At 58.1% G+C, this 22519-nt stretch overlaps 2 protein-coding genes across 2 annotated transcripts in view; one reads left to right on the top strand and one right to left on the bottom strand.

Moving 5' to 3' along the window:
• Positions 1-1029: 1029 nt before the first annotated feature.
• On the top strand, positions 1030-15019 carry KRT80 (keratin 80). The gene is made up of 9 exons (XM_053967332.1): positions 1030-1642; positions 4716-4930; positions 9602-9662; positions 10556-10651; positions 11924-12088; positions 12468-12593; positions 12867-13087; positions 13543-13598; positions 13674-15019. Exons 1-9 carry the CDS (start codon positions 1313-1315, stop codon positions 13820-13822), a joined length of 1419 nt encoding a protein of 472 aa, XP_053823307.1. The 5' UTR covers positions 1030-1312; the 3' UTR covers positions 13823-15019.
• BCDIN3D (BCDIN3 domain containing RNA methyltransferase) overlaps positions 13093-22519 on the bottom strand; it is a 22940-nt gene continuing 13513 nt past the window's right edge. Inside the window, exon 3 of the transcript XR_008435188.1 lies at positions 13093-13137. The gene's annotated coding sequence lies outside the window, so the exon portion shown is untranslated. The remainder of the gene's footprint in view (positions 13138-22519) is intronic.

The following is a 22519-nucleotide window of genomic DNA, read 5'->3' as shown; positions in this document are numbered from 1 at the left end:
CCCTCGGAGGGGAAACTCCAGTGTGGAGCGGAACCAGAGCAGCAAAGCAGCAGCTTTCCCATGAAATGGAAATTGGGATGGCCAGAGAAGACCATCCCCCTTCCCAAGGATGCCACAAAGCGAGGCGCAGATGGGAATTCTTCTTTCCCAAGCTTCACAGGAGAAATGGAGCCAAAGCAGAAACCCCGTCCAGGCTGGGTTTGCACCAAACAGGGATTTAAGGGTGGAACCCAGAGTCCATTGAAATTCAGAGGGGTTTTGTGTCTCCAGCTTTCATAGGGCTTCTGGGGAATGGGAATGGGGCAGTCAAAGGTGGACCTGGGCACCTGAGATCCACCTCGGGTGCAGAGGTTTTGAGGGTCTCTGGTGATGCCAGAGCAGATGAATGAATAACCTCAGCACTCTTGGACCCCACTCCCAGGGGTCTCAAAACCAGTCTTATGTTCCCTAAACCAGATTTATCTTCCCAAAAGCCAGGCCTACCATTTCTAAAAACAGATTTATCCTCCCTGAACTCAGACCTATTATCCATAAACTAGACCTAACATTGCTAAAACCAGACCTGTCCTCTCTAAAGCACCTGAGCACCAGACCCATCCACGCTGTGCCCCTGTGGTGACAGAGCAGGAGCAGCTCCAGCCACACCAAGCTTGGGATGCATTTTCCAACTCCTTCTTTAGCCAATTCAGACTCTTTATGGTTTTAAACCCTCCTGTACTAAAAAAAAAAAAAAAAAAAAAATATATATATATATATATATATATATATATATATATATATAAAGTATTACTGTTGCTTCCTGAAAATTTGGGCTGGAAAGCAGCCAGGGGCTGATGCCGGCTCCCTGTGCCAAGTCCTTGTGCAGAGCTGTGCCTGGAGCAGTCCTTCCCAACCCTGGCACCTCCAATTCCTTTCCTCACCTTTTAAGGATGAGGGAGGCAGCTGCTGGGGGCTGGAATTACCTGGGAGGGTTTGTTTTTGCTGCAAGGGCCTGAGTCCTCCTCACACAAACAAGCTCCTGAAGAAAGGAGGGAACAGACAGAGGAGGGAATAAGAAGAAAAAAAAAAAAAACATAGAAAAAAAAAAAAAAAAAAAAGCCAACAGGTTGATCTGGATTTCCATCAAGGGTTCCACCCTCCTCCGTTTAATGAACATCGCAGAACAGGTGCTTGGAATTCATTACCAGCCCACAAGCCCAGGAGACGGGAATCGCACCGGCCCAGCCGCGCTGCTGCTCCTCTCTCGGCGGCAGCCGCGAACCTTCCCCCTTCTCTCCCTGCGCCCTTCCCTCCCCCGGAGCCCAGCCCGGGCATGACCAACCCCAGCTCTGCCTTCTGCAGCGGCTCGCTGTGCTCCGGGGAGGCGGCGGGGAGGATGAGCCGCGGCGGAGCCGCCGGGAGCCCGTCCCCGGAGCGCCGCAGCCCCGACGGCGGGGCCAGCGACAGCCGCGGCTCGGTGGCCAGCGATGGCTGCGGCTCCCTGGGCAGCCTGCGCTGCTCGCCCTACTCGCCGTTCTCCGTGGAGGGGAGGCTGCCGCCCCCCGTGCGCCTGGACATCGACACCGAGTTCCAGGCCGTGCGGCAGCAGGAGAAGGAGGACATCAAAGTGCTCAACAACCAGTTCGTGACCCTGATCGAGAAGGTAGGGACAGCTCCTGGCTGGGCAGGGGGCTCTCGGGGACCTGCCGGGGTCTGCAGCCAGCCCCGGCGAGGCTGGCACATCCGGCTAATTAGTTATTAACCCAATTAGTTATTCCTTCGGAGCTCTCTCTGACGAGGGTTAGGAGCATCCCTGGGGGAGGCACGGCCGGGGCTGCGCCTGTCACCCCGGGCAGCTCCTGGGGGACCCCCAGAGCGGCCCCGGCAGAGTCGTGGGGGCACCACGGGCAGGGGGCACCACGGCCACGAGCCCTTGGCTCCCGGAGTGGCCAAACAGCCACGGGCAGTGACGCCATTTTTGGCAGCAGCTCCAATTCCGGCTGCTAAAGAGAGCTGGAAACTCATCCCTGGAAACTCATCCCTGGAAACTCATCCCCACCTCCACCTCGGCAGCGTGGGGGGCCAGGGGGACCCCCCAGCCACTGCCTCCAAGCTTCTGAGGAGAGGGGCCAAGAAAGTGTTGCTTTCATCTCCGCGGAGCCGGGAGAAGCAGAAGTTTCTCCAAGGAAAACAACTCCCAGAGCAGGCAGGTTCCTGCAGAGCCCTGCTCCGTAAACAGATGTAATCTCCGGGATTGCTTCATGCAACTCTCCCTGCCAACCTCCAGCAGCCCGGGATTGATTCATTTCAACTCTCCAAGGACCTGAATTCACACTGGGAAGGAGAAGGACGTGGGAACATCTCCAGTGGATCTCTCCAAGGGGAACAGTTGTGACCAGCCACACCTGGCAGGGTCAGCAGGGCCCAGGCCTGGCTCTCATGGATGGGCACAGCCTCCTCCTGTGAGCCTTTCCAAGATTGTGGCACTGGGGATTTGGAGAACACCTGGTGTGGGAAACACCCACACAGTAGAGGCTGGAATTTGGACTGTCCAGGCAGAGAGATTGGGTTTTGCTGGGCCCTCAGAGCAGGGATGGGAGTGGGGGAAAGGGACAAAACCCCATGTGCCAGAGCCAGGGCTGCTCCCTGACACCATGGAGGGAAGAACTGGGAGTTCCAGGTTTCCCAACAAACCCAACCCAGTGACCTCCTGATCCGTGTGGATCCTGGGCCAGGGGTTCAGGGGCACAAACACCCCCTGGCCGAGGTGTCTGACTGCGGCTTCTGAGCTCCTTTGAAGGCTTCAAGAGCTGCATCAAGTGGCAACTTCAGGCACCTGCCCCAGGCCCTCATTCCAGAGGAAGGGAATGACACTTCCTTGTCAAAGAGAACCTGGCTTTGTAATCAGGGATTCGGATGTTCTCAGTCCCCAGCAGGTGATTCCAGGGATAATTGACCACGCAGCTACAGGAGTTTGGTGCTGGTGGTTTTCCAGCTGTTACAGATCTGCTGGTTTTTTATTTTCCAGACAGATGTAAAAGAAGACAGGGAAAAGCCAGGCCCTGGAGGCCCTGTTTGAAGCCCTGCCGTTATCCCAAGCAGCCCAGACGGGAGGGTCTGCAAGGACCAAACTTTGGCCACTTGTGTGTTCAGGCATGAAATTCCAGGGAATGAGGCCAAATCTGGGTGATCCCTCTGCAAAGCTCCTGCTGAAAGGCTCTGCAAGGGGGGATTTCCACTGAGGGGGACATTGCAGGAGACACAGAATCATGGAATGGTTTGGGTCAGGAGGGACCTTTAAGATCATCCAGTTCCAAACAGATGTTGGAAGCCAAGATGGAACCAGCTGAGCGCAGGGATGGTTTGCGAACAGGAATGTCAGGGACAAAAGGAGCAGGGATGTGAGGATTAGGAAGGAGGTCAGGAATTAATTAAAGGTCAAAGATTGACACGGAACAACAGCCAACACAATCCATTCTCATCCCAGGAGGAAAGGATGAGGTCTCTAAGAGTGAGACCTGGAACATCCCAACACTCCCATCCCTTCTGCTGGGAACTCCCAAGCACTGGGATGGTTCTGCTTTGCTTGGCTGCTCTCTCTGTTCAGAAAAGAAGGATCTGGAGAAAGATGGTGCCACATCTGGGTCAGCAGCTGGAATTCTGCTTCTTCTTTGGACCCCAGGCCAAGGCTGGAGGTCTGATGGCTCCTGCCCCCAGTGCCCCCAGCGCTCCGGGCACGGCACCGGCCCCGAGTCATCCCGGATTGCACCACGGGAAACTTGGAGGAAACTCTGGCATCTCCAGCCAAAACGTGACTGGGGTTGCTCCCCGAGGTAGCAATTAGCCAATTAATTGGAGTTGGCCAAGAGCTTTGAAGAGGAGAACTGTTAAACTTGGAGTGTTACTGGTGAGATTGGGAATATTGGGAAAGAGGAGCAGGTTCCTCAAAGGCGGGTGATGGAAGGGCAGCATTGTCCTCTCAGAGCCAGCACAGGGAGCTCACCTGGAGTCTGTAATTACCTGGGATGTTCTCCAGAGCTTTGAGGTGCTCTGCAATAAACCTGATTCATTCCCTGAACCTCTCCATGCTGTAATCCCTCGCAGTCCAGCGGGTTCCCTCTCTTTGTGCTCTCTGGGGCAGGAAATCTGCCCTTCCCTGACCCTGGACATCCCTGTGTGTCCTGGGGTGGATCCGCAGCCTTGGCTTCATCATGTGGGACTCAACACCTGGATCTGGTGATGCTGGAGGTGTTTCCAGTAGTCCATGGTCACACGCAAAAGGGACAGATCTGACCATTCCTGTTGTCAGTGACTCCTTTATCCCAACGTCACTGTGTTTAGCCCAATGTGAACGTGGTTATTTTGATGTCACTGGTTATTTTGATGTCACTATGTTTATTCCAATGTCACTGTGTCTATTTTGATGTCACCGTGTTCTATCAAGAAATTAATTAGTGGGTAATGTATAAAACCCCTAAAAGTCCCCTAAAAGAGGGAGGTGTCCCTGCCTATGCCAGGGGATGGACCTGGGTGATCTTCAAGGTCCCTTCCAACCCAAACCATTTCATGATTCTATAACCTTCCATCCTCAGGCCTAATTTTGAAGGGATTTCTCATTCTTCCTTGGAAATCTGCTGATTCTGGCAGCTCCTCTGAAGGTCTCCAAAATCTCCTGCCCTGCCACGCTTTGACTGTGGCCCTCAGTGTCACTGACACCTCTGAAACCTCTCCCGTAGGTCCAGAGCTTGGAGCAGCAGAACAAGATCCTGACAACCAGGTGGAACTTCCTGAAGGACCAGGACAATTCCCACTCTGACTCGGACATCAAGGCCATCTATGAGCAGTACGTGAGCAAAATGAACCAGGAGATGAAGGCGCTCAACTATGAGCAGGAAAACCTGGAGTCGGAGCTGGCGAAGGTCCTGAGCACCATGGACACCTTCCGGAGCAAGTAGGTGTCCTTGTCCATGTCTATCCATATCCAGGGGGGTTCAGCTGGGAACAGGGAACAGCGTGGGATTGATTTAACTCAGCCAGCCTGAGATGCCCAGGAAAATATCCCTAGTTTGGTATGCCCAGAAGTATGGACTTGAGAATTTAGGATCACAACATCTTCCTGGTTAAAGAGAGGTGAAAGGAAAGCTGGAACAATGCAATTCCAAGGAGAGCAGGGTCTGAGAGGAGCCTCTGCCAGAGACTCAGGGAATGGCATTGCTGGAGTGACAGCCATGAAAAGAGGGAATGTTTATTCTCCACAAAATTAGCACAAGCCGGAACTTTGTCCCCAGAGTGATTTCTGGACCAGGCTGCTCAGTACAAAAAACAACGCTCCTGGCTGCATGGGCAGGGCCAGGAGTTGGATTTGATGATCCCTGTGGGTGTCTTCCAACTCAGGATATTCAGCATCACACATGGGTTAGGAGGGACCTTTAGAATCATCCAGTGCCACCCTTGCCATGGGCACGTTCCACGCAAAGCCCTGTCCAACCTTGGACACTTCCAGGGATCCAGGGGCAGCCACAGGGAAATCCATTCCAGGGCCTCCCCACCCTCACAGGGAGGAATTCCTTCACAAGGAAGAAATATTCTATTCCATGACTGTGGGATGCCTTCCTTCCCCCTTCACCCAATTTCTGCCAAACTGTGCTTTGACCAAAAGGACAAAATTGTGCCCCAAATGGTCCTGACCAAGAATAGGGAGGCAGTCTAAGGTCAGGGGAGGTGCAGCTGCCTCTTATCTCTGGGGAGCTCCTCTTATCTCTGGGGAGCTCGGAGATGTGCAGATAAAGGAGAGCAGCTGGGCCATGCCCGGTCACAGGGGAGCAGACAATGCCTCCCTCATTATGGGGCTCATTTGCATCCCACAGGAGAATCCCAAATGAGCTCCTTTCTCTCCCACTGACACCCAGCACCTTCCTGGAGCTCTGGAGGCTCCCCTGGGGATTTGGGCTGTGCAGGGACTGTCCAACCCAAAGTGGTGCCAAGGGACTCGGGGAGGGCAGAAATCCCTGCTGGGATCCAAACCCACTCCTGAGGTGAGGCAGAAACCATCCGTGCCCTCCCCAGGGAGTTCTGTCCAAGGATTCTCCAGCTCCTTAGGCCCTGCTCAAGGTGGCTGCAAATTAGGGAAGGGCTGACAGCTCCTTCTAATGGAGACCTTGCAGTGAAATGCTTTAATCAGCTCAGAGCAGGTTGGAATCATGGAATCATTCCGCTTGGAAAAGCCCTTGGAGATGATCAGGTCCATCCATCAACCCCCTACCACTGTGGTCCCCAGGTGTCACATCCAGTTTTGGACACTTCCAGGGATGGGCACTCCCTGGGCAGCCTGTGCCAGGGCTGGATAACTGTTTCCATGGAAGTTTTTCCAAATATCCAACTTAAACCTCCTCTGATGGAACTTGAGGCTGTTTTCCCTTGTTCCCTGGGAGTGGATCCTGAATCCCACCTGGCTGCCCCCTCCTGTCAGGGACTTGTACAGAGCCACAAGCCCCCCCCCTGAGCCTCCTGTTCTCCAGGAGGAGAACCTGGTGCTCCAGCCCTTCCCCAGCTCTATTCCCACCTCTGGACTCGCTCCAGCCCCTCAGGGTCTTTCTTGTGAGGTACCCAAAGCCCAGGATTCCAGGGGCCTCAGCAGTGCCAAGAATGTTGTGAGGAATTTGACAGGAATAAGAACCAGGAGTTTGATTCTTCACCTTACACTGAAATCATCCTCCTGGGAGTCCCTCAAATGACACCCAGGTGCCTAAAAAGTCCTAAATTCCTCATGGGAGGTGCCTGCCTGCTGTTTATTTGATAATGCAAAGGTTAGGAGCTGCCATCCCTCTCTGGAGCACCTGGCCCTCCCTGCACTCCCCTGAGGAAGCAGAATCCCAGAGTGGTTTGGGTGGGAAAGGACCCTGCCACGGGCAGGGACACCTCCCACTGTCCCAGGGTGTCCCCAGCCCTTGGACACTTCCAGGGACGGGGCAGCCGTGGTCTGTGCTCAGATCTGCACTCAGGAACTGCTGCAGGAATCCCCAGCTCCCGACACTCCAGGGTTTTCCAACCTGATTTCTTAGGGGTGAAGGTGCTGCCCAAGGGTTCTCCCCATTGGATTTCTTGTGACTTTTCCAGTGACTTGGACAATGGGATAGGACACAACTGGGATGCTTCATCCCTCAAAACTGATTCACAGGGAGAGAATTCCCAGGCCCCATCCAGCCCCGGCCCAGCCCAGGGGCATTTCTGGAGCAAATCTCAGTACAAACCAGGCAAATCCAGGAGGTTTCTTTTCCCCAGGGAATTCTGGGGGAGGAAAAACGAAGAACCAGTCGGATTTCCCACTGGAGTGATGCCCTCAGCCAGGCTGTGGCATTCTGGATGGAACACCCCATGGGCATGGGAACACCTCAAGTCCTCCAGGGTGGGAAGTGTGCCTGGGGGAGTCTCCCCATAAGGCCCTGAATTCCTCCTGAGTCAGGGACTGCTTCCCAAACCCACCTGGATGGGACTCACTGGGACACTCCCACCTTCTCCTCAAATGATTCTGCCATGGACCAGCAATTCCAAAGGGAGGGATGGAGAGGGACAGGCACACGCAGGAGGGAACTAAGCCTGCCTGAGATCTGGTTCCCTGGATTTTGCTCCATGCAAGGAGCCCGGGGCGAGCAGACGCTGTCTCAAGTGTGCTAAGTGCAGGAAGGGCTGGATTTGCCCTCCTGCGGTGCCCCGGGATTATCTCCCAGGAGATAAACGCTGGGATGTGCCTGTGGAATGCTCCAGCTCCAGCCCGGGGTGAGTCACAGTCCTGGGAGCGTGGCAGGAGCGCGTTGGGCCAGCTGGGCCAGCTCTGCTCCACCGGGAGCAGGGGGCGTGGGGACACACTGGGACAGACTGGGACAGACTGGGACAGACTGGGGGACACTGGGACACACTGGGGGACAGACTGGGACAGACTGGGACACACTGGGACAGACTGGGACACACTGGGACAGACTGGGACAGACTGGGACAGACTGGGACACACTGGGACAGACTGGGACAGACTGGGACACACTGGGACAGACTGGGACACACTGGGACACACTGGGGCACACTGAGACAGACTGGGACAGACTGGGACACACTGGGACACACTGGGACACACTGGGACAGACAGGGACAGACTGGGGGACACTGGGACAGACTGGGACAGACTGGGGGACACTGGGACAGACTGGGGGACACTGGGACAGACTGGGACAGACTGGGACAGACTGGGGGACACTGGGACAGACTGGGACAGACTGGGGCACACTGGGACAGACTGGGGGACACTGGGACAGACTGAGACAGACTGGGACAGACTGGGACAGACTGGGGGACACTGGGACAGACTGGGACAGACTGGGACAGACTGGGACAGACTGGGACAGACTGGGGGACACTGGGACAGACTGGGACAGACTGGGGCACACTGGGACAGACTGGGGCACACTGGGACAGACTGGGGCACACTGGGACAGACTGGGGCACACTGGGCCTGAGGTGAGTGCGAGGAGGAGGAAGGGGGGCTGCAGACAGGCACTCAGCTTGGTCCTGGCGCAGCAGGGCTGACAGCATTCCAGCTGGGCTGACATTCCAGCTGGGCTGACGTTCCAGCTGGGCTGACGTTCCAGCTGGGCTGACATTCCAGCTGGGCTGACGTTCCAGCTGGGCTGACGTTCCAGCTGGGCTGGTGTTCCAGCTGAGGAGCACACACCAGCCAGGTAAATCCCATCGGCCGCAGCTGCCCGGCCTTGGAGGAGCAGGGAAGGAGAGGGCGAGTTCAGCACCGAGGGGGACTCGGGAGGAACCCCAGAAGTGCCCAAAGCTGTGGCTGTGGCACTTGGGGACATGGTCGGGGTGGCCCTAGCAGTGCTGGGGGAACGGTTGGACTCGATGCTCTCCAAGGGCTTTTCCAGCCTTAATAATTCCCTGATTCTATGGAGCCAGCAAGGGTTGGAGTATTCCCCAAGTCCCGCTCATGTCCATTTGCCCCTGGACTGAGGTTTGCTCCCTGGCCCTGCCCTCTCCCACCTGGATTTAAACACCTGCGGGGCTCGTCCTTCACAGGGACACTCAGGACTCCACCCCATCCTGCTCTGGTTTCCTTCCACTCCATGGGCAGTTTTCCATGAATTCCTTTGCCTGTGTGCCTTCACAACTCACCTGGGCTGAGTTAGGACACCAGTCCAGAATTCTCAGAATTTCCACAAGCCAAAGTTTTCTCCCTTGGGAAGACTCTGACCCTGGAAGTGAAACTTCGAGGAAACACGAGCGGAACGGAAAAGGTTTGGGTGAAATTGAGGAGTTTGGGCAGAGCCCGATCCCCACCCCCATCCCCTGTCCCTTTGTGAAGAACCTGGGGCTGCCCAGCCCCCAGATGAAATCCCAATTAAAGCTCCCTCCCCTCTGCTCTGGGATTCTTCATCCCAAAAGTGCTCCTGGTGTTCCAGGGCAGCTGGACTGTGGCAGCTTCTTCTCGCTCCTGCCCATGATGCCTCAAGGAGGGGGGGCAAGCAGGAAAAGCAGAAAGTTTGGATACTTCGGGGGTCTCAAGACAGCTCTGAGTGTCCCTGAGTTGCCCTGTGGTTGATCCCGTGCTTTGGGTGCTCTGCAGGTACGAGGATGAAATTCGCCTCTGCAGCGGGATGGAATTCACCTTCATGGAGCTCAAAAAGGTCAGCAGGAAGGGAAGGGGAAGTTTCCCACTGGATTGGCTCAGCCCTGCACAGTCAGGGAAGGGCCTGGAGGTGATCCAGGCTCAGCTGGTTTGGGATAACGAGGTCTGGAGGAGGACAGGGAGGGGATGAGTCCCAGTTCCACAGGAGGGTGAGTCTGGAGCATCCCCATCCCTGCACCCTGGGATTTCCCTGGCCTGAGGGGTCCAAACCCTTCCCCGGCTGCCCCCTGCTCCCCGTGTTCCCTCCGGGTGCCATTAGGGTTGGGAAAGGCTGGAACTGATAAAGGATTTGCTTTGTTCCCTGCGGAGGGGCCACGCCCTGGGCAAACCCCAGGCAAAGCTCCCACTCCAGCAGGAGCCAGTGGGAATCAGCTGGAACTGGGATTTTATATCAAAACCCCCAATCTGGGAGCAGGATAAGGGTGTTGGAGAGAGGGAATGTTCCCCACAAATATCCATCCTGGCTAATTCCATGTTTTCCCTGGCACACTCCCCAGGAAAGGCACTTCTGGACACTTCCATGGATGGCTCCCAAGTTTTCAATAAGTGGAGCCTTTTGTGGGGAACAAAGGTTGGGAGGGGATGGCCCAACCCTGCCTGGCCCAGCGGATCCTTCCACCAACAAGTCCCACAAAGCAAAGGGAAAAGGTTCTCCAAGGAGCCTCCCCAGCTGGAGAGCAGTTCCAAACAGCCCTGTTAAATCTGGGAATGGGTTGGGTGGGAAGGAGCTCATCCCATTCCAGCCCTCTTCCCTGTCCAGGGTGCTCCAAGCCCTGTCCTGGAACATTGCCAGGGATGGAGCGAGCAGGGCGCTCCCTGGGGATGGGGAGCAGAGGGAATGACTCGCTGTACATCCAGTTATGGACTGCTGAATCCCTTTCCATCCTGCAGGATTTGGATGTGAGCACCTTGCACCGCACGGAGCTGGAGGTGAAGCTCAAAGGGCTCCAGGAGCTGCTGGAGCTGAAGAAAACCATCTACGAGCAGGTGGGAGCACACCTGGAGAGGGCTGGGACGCTGTGGGAAACTCGGCATTTTGGGGACAGATCCTGGAGGGAGCTTGGCCAGGGTGTCACAGCCATTCCATTGCTCAGGCAGGACCTGAGGAGTTGATCCCTCCCCTAAAAACAACATTGCCATGCAGCCAGAACATTCCTTCTGCCCCAGAGCCTCTGCGGGGGCCTGGGGTCCCCCCAGAACAGCTGAGAATTCCAACCTCATCCCAAACTGGCTGTTGGGGCTCAGCTCCTGCCCCCAGGGATGGGGTTTGCCCCAGGCCTCGGCCCAGGTGAGCCAAACGTTCAGACTCCAGGAAGAACCCAAAAACCAGGACACCTGGAGAACCTGGGTGCTCTGAAACCCAGTCCAGCCTCCCCCTTTCCCAGGAAAACGAGGGGTCCCCAGTCAGGAATGACTGCAGCCAGGGGGGGAGGGCCCCCATCAGAACACTGACTCAGGCCTGGAAAATGTCACCCAGCAGGATCAGCAGTGTGGGAACACTCGGGATTTATCTAAACTCCAGCAATCCAAACAATTACAATGCCTGATGGAGGAATATGAACATTCCATGTGGGAAACTGAGGCACGGAGAGGCTGGAGCTGCCTCCCAGCACAACTGCCCAGGGAGCCTGATCTGCTCTAAAATTCCTGGAAGTGCCCCAGGAATGTGTGGATGTGGCACTTGGGGACACAGTCAGGGGTGGCCTTGGCACTGCTGAGGAACAGTTGGAATCTGGTGATCCTACAGGCCTTTCCCAGCCTTAAGGATGCCAGGATTCTCCCTGCTCCTGAACTAGTCCAAAGGCACTGTTTTGTCAGATTTTTACCAGGTTGTATGCAAAGATCCCAAACCCCCAACTTAACCTGAGTCTGGATTTTATGGAGCAAATAATACCAGATCCCCAACTCCAGAGAGTGAAAACTTGGGAATTGTCCCCCTCTCCACGTGGAAGCTGTTCTGTCAAGCACAGCCCACCTGGAGCTCTCTCTGAGTACTGGGAATCTTGGATATGACCAGATCCTGGGAAGAAGTTCTTCCCTGTTAGGGTGGGGAGGCCCTGGAATGGATTTCCCAGAGCAGCTGTGGCTGCCCTATCCCTGGCAGTGCCCAAGGCCAGGCTGGACAGGGCTTGGAGCAGCCTGGGACACTGGGAGGTGTCCCTGCCATGGCAGGGATGGCCTTTGAGGTTCCTTCCCACCCAAATCATTGCATGAATTTCCAGCTCTGTGTCCTCTTCCTGTTGTCCCTTGGCTCTGCAGGAGCTGGAGGCGCTGCTGACAGAAATCAAGGACATTTCCGTGGTGCTGGGAATCGACAGCTGCTCCCGGCCGGACCTGGGCAGGATCGTGGAGGACGTCAGGGCCCAGTACGAGGCCCTGGCCCTGCGGAGCTGGGAGGAGGCCGAGGCCCTCACCCGGAGGAAGGTACCCGGTCCCTGCTCTGTGCCGGGAGAGGCAGGGGAAGGACAGGAGGGATTGGCCTGGAAAGGGCTGGATCAGCAAGGATGGGAGGGATGGGCTGGCCCTGGGAATGGAGGGAGGGACGAGGCACTATCCGTGATCAGCTCTGGACAGTAAATCCAGAGTTTTGTTACTCCGGGCTTTCCACACTGGAGGAACCCAGGACATCTCCCAGTGGAGATGGAAATGTCCTTCCAGCTCTCCAAAGAGCAGGAATGTGACTGGTCCTGGGAGCCAGGTGAGCCTGGCACAGCCACAGCCAGCGAGGATGGGAACGAGCCCCAGATCTTTCCCCAAGTAATCCAGGTGATGCCAGGGCACCCCTGTCCCTCTCTCCCCTCAGCTCACCGACGGCAGCTCCCAGTGCAGCTCCTTCGGGGGGCACCTCCTGGACAGCCGGCGGGAAATCGCGGATCTGAACATCCGCATCCAGAAACTCCGCTCCTGCATCGTGTCCCAGAAGAGCCAGGTGTGTCCCGGGTGGGATAACGGGACAGGTGTGTCCCGGGTGGGATAACGGGACAGGTGTGTCGCGGGTGGGATAACGGGACAGGTGTGTGCCGGGTGGGATAACGGGACAGGTGTGTGCCGGGTGGGATAACGGGACAGGTGTGTGCTGGGTGGGAATAACTGGACACGTGTGTCCTGGGGGAAACCAGAAGGTGTGTGCTGGGGTGGGGTAACAGGGTAGATGTGGAATTCCCTCTCCCAAGCCCCCTCAGCTCCCTTCCCCACACTTCAGTGCCTGTACCTGGAGGAGCACATCCGCGAGGCGGGCGAGCAGGGCGAGGGGACCCTCAGGGACGCCAAGGCCAAGGTGGCTGGGCTGGAGGAGGCCCTGCAGCGCAGCCGGGAGCACATGGCTCACCTGGTCCGGGAGTACCAGGAGCTCATGAACATCAAACTGGCCCTGGACGTGGAGATCCTCACCTACAGGAAGCTCGTGGAAGGGGAGGAGAACAGGTGAGCCAGGATTCCTCTGCCTCAGGTGGGGAAGAGATGCACCAGCACACCTGGGGGGATGGAGGCATCAGGAATCATGGAATGCTTTGGAACCCAGTCCCACCCCCTGCCATGGGCAAGGACACCTTTCAAGGGCAGGGACACCTCCCAAAGCCCAGCCTGCCCAATCCCAGGTTCTGAGTCGGGTACTGAAGGTACCCAAAGAAGGAGGAGCAAATCAAAGAAGGAGCAAATCCTGGTGATTCCCAGCAGTTCAATCCCATTTCTTGCTCCCAAGTCTTCCTCAGATTCCCCAGGCTGAGGTTCCAGACCTTCTCCAGGTGCTTTGCCCAGGGGCTGTTGAAGCCCATCCTGGTCCTACCACTATCCCAACTCCCCCAGGCCCAATTCCAGCCCTTTCCACCCCTCTGGGAGAGCTTAAGCCGTGTCCTCACGCTGTGTCCTTCCCTTCCCAGCATGGAGCAGCCCATCCCCACCGTCATCAGCGCCGTCCGCTCCCGGCCGAAGCCTCGTAAGTGCTTTGATCCCTCTGATCCAGGAGCTGGGGGAAAGGATGGAAGGGTTTTAACCTTCCCCCTTCTCCCAGTTTCTGCCAGCACCCTGCGGAACTCGCGGCTGTTTGCCCGGGGCTCGGGGGCCACGGAGCCGAGCGGGAGAGCCCAGGACGTGCCGGGGACTGCAGACCCCGGGACCCGGCCCAAGTGCAGCTCCGGGGCCCCCGGGGAATGCTCGTAGGAGAACGGGATCAACATGGACCCAAAGCACCTGGGGAGCTCTTCCTCCTGAACTCCGGCCCACGTGCAAGGGATGAAGGATGAGGGTCCTGTCCAGGCTGTTCCTTGTCTTTCCACCATCCCAGTTCACAGCTCCATTCCCAGTTACAGCAGGAACCACCGCAGGAATTTAGGGGCGCTCCCATTCCCTTCCCCTTCCTCTCTACGGCTCCCTTCCCAAGGGATTTGCAGTCACCCCTTGGAACGTGCCCAGCACGAGGGAAGTGTCCCTAGCCCAGTTTTAGCAGCTGCCATTGGTCCCTTTACTGGTGCTGCCAAACCCTTTCCCTGCTCCGAGGGTGATCCCTGACAGGGCTTCCAAGGAAAGCACCATCCAGGTTTCCACACTGGGGGAGAGGGAGGAAAACAACCCCAGGGATGGATTTGTCACCAGGATTGACAGATCTGGTGACATCCTGGGGGACCTTGTCCACCTCAGGGCATTTCCGTGCCTTTGGGGGGGCCCTCACTCCTTCACCAGAGCTAAAATGCCTCAAAACTCCTGATTTCCATAATCCCTCCCTCTCTCCAAGCTCCACACAGCAGTTCCAGCTCCTAAAATTTGGGAATTGGTTCCTATTTAACTGCACTGGGAACAGCCCGGTTTGGGTTGGGGGGGACCTCAAAGCCCATCCCATTCCCACCCCTGCCATGGCAGAGACACTTCCCACTGTCCCAGCTTGCTCCAAGCTCCATCCAGCCTGGCCTTGGGCACTTCCAGGGATCCAGGGGCAGCCCCAGCTGCTCTGGGAAATCCATCCCAGGGCCTCTCTACCCTCATGGGGAAGAATTTCCTTCCTAAAATTGAATCCAAATCTTCCCTCTTTCAGCCTAAAGCTGGAAAACTCCCTTGCCTTTGTATTTATTGACCTCAGCTTGTACCTGGCCCGGCTGCCCCCACTGGCCAATCCCAATCCCAAAGCTCCAGAGCTCCCTGAGCCAGCCCTGGAAGTGCCACGTGGCCACAGGTGGGGGATGCTGTGGCCTCTTGCCAACCTCACCCAGAATCCTGCAGTATTTTCCTTCCTGGCTCCAGCCACTGCCGCTCAGCCCCCCGAATTCCCAGATTCTGGGTCCCCATTCCCACATTCCCGTAGGATAGGAAGCACAGCTCTGGCTCGCGGGGTTTGGCTGTTACAATAAAGTTCTGCCACTCAGAGCCCATCCTGTCCTCGGTTTTCTCTCAGCTTCCCACCACAGGCACCTGGAGCAGCAGCTCCTTCCCAGCAGGACTCACCTGGGCTCTGGCAGCCAGGTGGGGCTGGAATCGCTTCCCAGGGACTGGCCTGGGCACATCCCCGGGATGAAGGGCACGGGGTGGGATCCAAGGGCTTGGGGACCAATTTTGGGAACGAGGGGAACACACTCAGCACTGCTCAGCTTCCCCTTCCAAACTCCTGCCCCTCTCCAAAGGGGAATTCCTGCACACCTGGGCCGGGTCCATCCTGGGCACCCACATTTTCCCGTGGTCCTTCATTCCAGAGGTGCCCTTTCGGATCACAGATGCTTCCTGTTCCCCTGGGGGACTTCCCTGGGAGATCCAAAGCATCCCAGGGCCCCCAAGGTGCCAGAGGACCCAAATTTGGGAGCAGCTCTCCAGGTCCAGGGCAGGAGATGGGACACAGAGGATGGGAAGGACATTCCAGACCAGAGGGAAGAGTTAAATCCAGTTTCCCAGCCTGGCAGGATGGGGAAGGGGGGGCTCTGAGCAGTTTGCAGTTGCTCCCAGTTGGGCAGGGTTGGTGCAGGGCTGCCTCTGGAGCCAGGAACCTGCAGAGCCCTTGGAAAAAGCCCTTCCCAGGCAGAGGAACAGAGCAGGGCTTGTGCTGAGAGCAGCCCTGTTCCTGGGCAGGAGCAGGAGCAGGGCTGGTGCTGTCCGGGATGAGGCCGGAATGGGAGCCTGGGACACCCAAACTGGGGGAGCTGGAGGCTGGGGCAATGTCGGGATCTGTGATATTTAAATGATCCCGAGATTGTAGAAATCTCTGTCTTTGAGCCCTGCTGCCAAAGGAGGAGTCGTAATTCGTCTGGGCTGGTTTTCAGGGTTGTTTATTCTCTCTTATCTACAATATTTTCTCTCTGACCTGCAGCAGGTCTGTCCTGCAGGGCAGCGTGCGGGGCTCTGCCCCTCAGTGGGGTTTTACAAACATTCTAAACTAGAAATTATGTGTGCCATATTTACAATAACGTGCCAATATCCATCACCCATGTTGATCAGTGTGTCCCCAGCCCAAACCAACAGAAAAATGCCAACAGCACAGTGAGACATGGAGGGCATGAAGAAGAAGAAGAAAAAGGACAAGGCACGCCCAATTTTCCTCCATCTCGCCCCCTTTGAACCCCTTATCTAGAATCCTAAAATTCTACTTTTGCACCCGTGCCGCACTAATTAATACTTACATCAAACACTCAGAGCTTGTAATTCATCCTGTAAGGTTGAAAACTTTTCCATGGACAGAGATCAGAGGCAGGGTCTCTCAGGGCTCTGCACAGGGGGGCTCCTGACCCCCTGCCAGGGTCCCAGAGCTTCCAGGGCAGCCACAGGGATGCCCTGGATTCCAACAGGGGAACTTAGGGAGGGCTGGGGCTCAGCTGAGACCTTCCCGCTGCTGACATTGGATTTTGGGGATCTTTTTGCTGTTTCTGAGCCTTCGCCACCCATGAGATGGGGAGAGATCCCTGAGGCCACAGCAGGGGATTAAAGGGTTTGGTTTGAGACCAAATTGATTGACCAAAATTGAGATTTTGGCTGCATTCCAGGTCCCTGTTCTGGGACAGACCCAAGCCAGCATTCCCCTGTCCCACTGCTCCCAGCCTCAGCTCCCGAGGGCACCAGGGAATGGCCCCATCCAGCAGAATTCCTGCCCTCCCTTAACGGGAGCTGAGCTCTGCCTGGGATGATCCGTGGCTTTGGGAGCCCCATCCTGCCCCCTCCACCATCCCTCCCTCATTAGGACCCAGCCTCTTCCTCAGGGCAAATTCCCGTTGCTGTTCTCATCCCAGAGTCACATCCAGCCCCAATTCCAGCTGTAAATTCCCCAGGGAATTGCTGCAGGTTCCAGGCAGCACCATCAGCTCAGGAGCCCCCAGAAAATCCCTATCCCAGCCCTTGAAAAAAGGTCCTGGCTGCCCTCCCCGTGTTGTCCAGGTCAGCGTTGTCAATCCAGAATAATATACACTGGATTTACCTTTTATTAGGGATAGAATGTGGAAAGGGGGGGAAACAGAGAAGGATGCAGTGGTGAAGGGCAGCCCCAGAAAGTGTCAGGATTGTCACATCCCTGGGTTTGCCTCAAAATGTGACAAAAATTCCACCTGGCTGCTTCGTAAAAATTCCTAAGGACTGAAAGGATCCTGAATTTGGAGGTGGGGGGGGAGAAGTTGATGGAAAAGCTCGGGTTTCATGGAAAAAGGGATGGTTGTGTGATGGTTAAGGGTGCTTGGGGGGGTGGATGCATCACTCACCTTCTCAGATCCATGTAAAAAATGGATCAGGGCCTGCGGATTGCTGGGAAAAACAGGGTTAAGGATTGTAATTAACTAAAAAATGGGAGTAAGTGGGATAATTAATAGCATTCCCCCATTTATGGCTCAATAATGGTGCTTTATGGCCAATTCCAGTGACCCCCTTCAATCAGTCACCCCTGGCGTGCCGGGGCACATTCCCCACGGGGATTTGGGAGCTGCTGAGGAGACCTGTGGGATCAAGGGATATTTATCCCTCTTATCTGCCAGGCCACTCAGGAATCCACGGCGCAGCCTCCTCCAGGCAGTGCCGTATCAGCTCCAGCCGCTCCCAAGGATGATCCCATCCCTGCCTGGAGCCTCTCCAGGACTGGACACGTCAGATGTCCTGGAGGTCTTGGACGTGAGACATCCCAGGGGCAAATCCTGGGGTGCTGGAAGCGGGGGCTGCGGGGATTTCGGGAAGAGCAGCAGGGAATCAGTCCCGGCTGCAGCGGGGAAGCGGCTCCCGGAGCGCATCCCGGGATCCGCACACCTGGAGCGGCCAGGAACGAGCTCCGGGCTCCCTCTGCCGGGCAGGTGACGCCGCTGCAGCGTCCCCAAAAATCCCCGGCAATTCCCGGCGCTCTTCCACAGGCCCGGCCCGCAGAGAAAGGGAAAGGGCTCCCAAGGAGCGAGGCACGGAGGGGATCCCACGGGGGATCCGCTGCCCAGAGCAGCTGTGGCTGCCCCATCCCTGGCCAGGTGGGGCTTGGAGCACCCTGGGGTGGTGGGACCTGTCCCTGCCCACTGGATGGGCTTTAAGGTCTCTTCCCACCTGAAGCATTCCATGATTCTGTGATCCAAAAGGTGTTTCTCATCCACCAAGAGCTGCCATCCAGGCGGGAATGACTCCTGGGATCCAGCCTGGCTGCTCCATTGCTCCCAGACTCACTGTCCCCCTCCTCCAGAGCCCCCACACACCTGGAATCACTCTGGGAATATGAAACAGCTCCCAAGGTGAGGAACTCACCCCTCCATCTGATCCCAGCTGGAGCAGCGATGGATCTGTCACCTTCCCCTCCCTGGGGGCAGGCACCACCAGTCCCTGGCTGGCTGTGCTGCCAGTGCCTCTCTGAAATACCCCCAGATCCTATCTGACTCCACTTTTTTATCCTCTAAGGGCCAAATCCTCCAGGAGCACACCCAAAACATCTTCATCAGGGGGAAAAAACCCTTTTCCCATCTGGAATCTCAGCTCACAGCCCCTCTGCTCCCCGGGAAACAGCTGCAGGTGGGAGCATTCCTGGTTCTTCTTCCACCTCTCCTTCCTCCCCCAGTGATTTTGGGATGCACCCTCAGTCTGGAAGCAGCCAGGCCTTTTCCCAGTCCTTCCCAGTGCACGGAGCCTGGAGAAATCCGGCACCAGAGGGGAGCCAAAATCCCCCCCAACGTGTGCCATGGGGTTAAATGTGTGGGAAGGGAGATGGAAATATCCTGGCATGGGGAATGATGGCCTGGGGCTCCCACTCCAGTTCCAAAGCCAGTTTAATCCACCCATCCCAGTTCTCCCACAGCTGCTCCCCCAGCTCCAGCCAACACCTGGAGTGACTCCAGTGGAACAGGAGGAAGGTGGATGCTCCAGGCCCTCTCCTGACCTGGCACAACTGTTTGCAAGGATGGAAGTGGCTCACCCCGGGAAATTAGCCATTGGGAAAAGGAGCTCCCCCACTTTGGGGAAAAGACAGGGCTTGGATTTCCCTTTCCTGCACCATCCTGGCCCAAACTGTGCCTCAGTTTCCTGTTTTTTTTCATCTGCAGCCTCGAGGAAGATGGAATTTGGGGGAGGATAATTTCGTTTTCCTAATGAAATGCTCCAGACAGGGCAGGGAAGGGCTCAGCAGGGATTTGTCCCTGTCCCTCTCCCTAGGCTCAAGGGGATCACCAGCCCCACCCTGGGTGCCCCAAACCCCTCCGGGAGCCCCAGATCCCCGGGCTGGCTGCAAACAAATCCCTGCATTGTGTCCAGGGAGGGGAGGAGGGAGGGAGCGAGCCCGGCCCCATCGGCCCATCCCGGGGGAGCGGCCGCGGCCGCGCTGTGCCCGTATAAGGCCAGGTTGGGCTCTCCCGGCCCAATCCGGGCAGGAACCGGGAACACCTGAGCCCGGCCCCGCCCAGGTGAGCCGAGCCTGCCCAGGTGAGCCGAGCTCGCCCTGCACGGGGCGGGGGGGCCGCGGCTGCAGCGCCTCCCCACCTGGCACGGGACGGGAGTTGTGTCCGGTGGGAATTCCGCCCTGGGAACAATGGCCCCAGAGGCCCCAAGGTGGCCACACTGGTTCGGTTTTAAGGCCGGGTGGCACCTTTCCCTCCCCCATTGCCAGCCATTCTCCACACGGGAGGTGGAACAGTTCTCCCTGTATCCTGTGGCCATCCCGGTGCTGGGATTCACCCCTCTAAACCTGCCTGGGATCGGGATTCACCCCCCTAAACCCACCCGGGATTGGGATTCATCCCTCTAAACCTGCCTGGGATTGGGATTCATCCCCCTAAACCCACCCGGGATTGGGATTCATCCCTCTAAACCCACCCGGGATTGGGATTCATCCCTCTAAACCCACCCGGGATTGGGATTCATCCCTCTAAACCCGCCCGGGATTGGGATTCACCCCCTGTGCCCGGCTAGGACCGGGGTTCCGCTCCCCGCTGTCCCCAGCCCCGCTCTCTCTGATCTCGGCAGGATCCGGGGAGCTCCAGGACTGGGAATCCCGGCAGCCCCGGGATGTGCCAGCACCGGCTGCTCCCGGCCCTGGCACCGGGATCTGCTGGCCCTGTCCGGGCAGGGGGATTGGGCCGGGTGATCTCCAGAGCTCCCTGCCAACCCCAGGTGTTCTGGGATCCGGGCACCTCACCTGGATGCCAGCCTAAGGCTGCCCCTGGACCAGTGAAACGGCAGCCCTAAGGTGCCACCAGGGCGGGGGGGCACGGGAGGGACCCCGGGGTGCTGGCACAGTGGGGTGCTGTCCCTGTCCCTGTCCCTGTCCCCATCCCCGTCCCTGTCCTCGTTCCTGTCCCCGTCCCTGTCCCTGTCCCCATCCCCATCCCTGTCCCTGTCCCCATCCCCGTCCCCGTGCCCGTCCCTGTCCCCGTCCCTGTCCCCGTCCCCGTCCCTGTCCCTGTCCCCGTCCCTGTCCCTGTCCCCGTCCCTGTCCCCGTCCCTGTCCCCATCCCTGTCCCCGTCCCCGTCCCTGTCCCTGTCCCCGTCCCTGTCCCCGTCCCCGTCCCTGTCCCTCTCCCCGTCCCTGTCCCCGTTCCTGTCCCCATCCCCGTCCCTGTCCCTGTCCCCGTCCCTGTCCCCATCCCCGTCCCTGTCCCTGTCCCCGTCCCTGTCCCTGTCCCCGTCCCTGTCCCCGTTCCTGTCCCTGTCCCTGTCCCCGTCCCTGTCCCCGTCCCTGTCCCTGTCCCCGTCCCTGTCCCTGTCCCCGTCCCTGTCCCTGTCCCCATCCCCGTTCCTGTCCCTGTCCCTGTCCCCGTCCCTGTCCCTGTCCCCGTCCCTGTCCCTGTCCCCATCCCCGTTCCTGTCCCTGTCCCTGTCCCTGTCCCCGTCCCTGTCCCCATCCCTGTCCCCATCCCCGTTCCTGTCCCTGTCCCTGTCCCTGTCCCCGTCCCTGTCCCCGTCCCTGTCCCCATCCCCGTCCCTGTCCCTGTCCCTGTCCCTGTCCCCGTCCCTGTCCCTGTCCCTGTCCCTGTCCCCGTCCCTGTCCCTGCCAGCCGCGGCTCCGCACGGCCCGGCCCGGCCCGGCCAGCCCCGGAATTCGGGAGAAAGCAGAATTCCCTCGTGCTGCCAGGGCCGGGCCCTGCCCGGAGCCCCGCGGGAGCGGTGCCAGCCCGGCCCCGGGGCTGGGAGTGCCCCGTGTGCCACCTCCGGGACGGGGACTGGCAGCGCGGCAGCTGCCGCGGCCCTGCCCCAATTCCTGCCCCAATTCCTGCCCCAATTCCTGCCCCAATTCCTGCCCCAGTTCCTGCCCCAGTTCCAGCCAGGGAAGCAGCAGCCCTGCCTGGGATACCGAGGGAATTTGGGCTTTGCCGGATTTACACCTGCGCAGACCCCGTGCCCAGGGTGGGGCAGCAATGGGGGCAGCAGTGGGGGCAGCAATGGGGGCAGCAGTGGGGGCGGCAGCCTGGCCTTGGGCACCTCCAGGAACCATTTCCAGCTCCCCCCAGGCACTGCGGGGTCGGAGGGGCAGCGTTGGCTCTGGCTGAGCTCCTGCTCCAGGGCCTCCCCTTCCCCCTTAGCCAAACCTGCTCCCCTGGGGCTCAGCTGGAGAAAAGGAGGCTCAGGGGGGACCTTCTCCCTCTCACAACTCCCTGACAGGAGGGTGGGGTCGGCATCTGCTGCCAGGGAACAAGTGAAAGTGGCCTCAAGATGCATCAGGGAAGATTTAAGTTGGATTTAGGAAGAATTCCTCACAGAAAGGGTTGTAAAGCACTGGAAGGGGCTGCCCAGGGCAGGGACACAGTCCCCATCCCTGGAAGTGTCCAGAAACGCGTGGCTGTGGCACCTGGGGACATGGTCAGGGGGTGGCCGGGGTGGTGCTGGGGTGATGGTTGGACCTGATGCTCTCTGAGGGCTTTTCCAACCTGAGCAAGTCCATGGTTTGTGGACAGCGGTGACCAGAGGTGGTTCCTGGGGTCTGGAGTTGGGCTCAGCTCATCCTCCCCGCTCCCTTCAGGCACTGAACACCATCCCAGAAGTTCCTCCCCAGGATCAGCTGGAGACCATGGCGCTGGAGGAGGTGGAAGGAGCCCTGATCACAGCACGAGTTCCCCTGTGGGACACGGGGATGGCTTGGGCCTGGACATCCTGGAGTCATGGAAAGGTCTGGGTTGAGGGATCTCAAAGCTCATCCCATTCCAAACCCCTGCCACGGGCAGAGACACCTTCCAGTGTCCCAGGCTGCTCCGAGCCCTGTCCAACCTGGCCTTGGACGCTGCCAGGAATGGGGCATCCTCTGGGAAATCCATCCCAGAGCCTCCCCACCCTCCCAGGGAGGAATTCCTTCCCAATATCCCATCTATCCCTGCCCTCTGGCACTGGGAAGCCATTCCCTGTGTCCTGGCACTCCAGGCCTTGTCCCCAGTCCCTTTCCAGCTCTCCAGGAGCCCCTTTGGGCACTGGAAAAGGTTCCAAGGTGTCTCCAGAGCCTTCCCTTCTCCC

Source organism: Vidua chalybeata, chromosome 30, assembly GCF_026979565.1.
Source record: "Vidua chalybeata isolate OUT-0048 chromosome 30, bVidCha1 merged haplotype, whole genome shotgun sequence".
NCBI lineage: Eukaryota > Metazoa > Chordata > Aves > Passeriformes > Viduidae > Vidua > Vidua chalybeata.
This window is presented reverse-complemented; position numbering and strand designations above follow the sequence as displayed.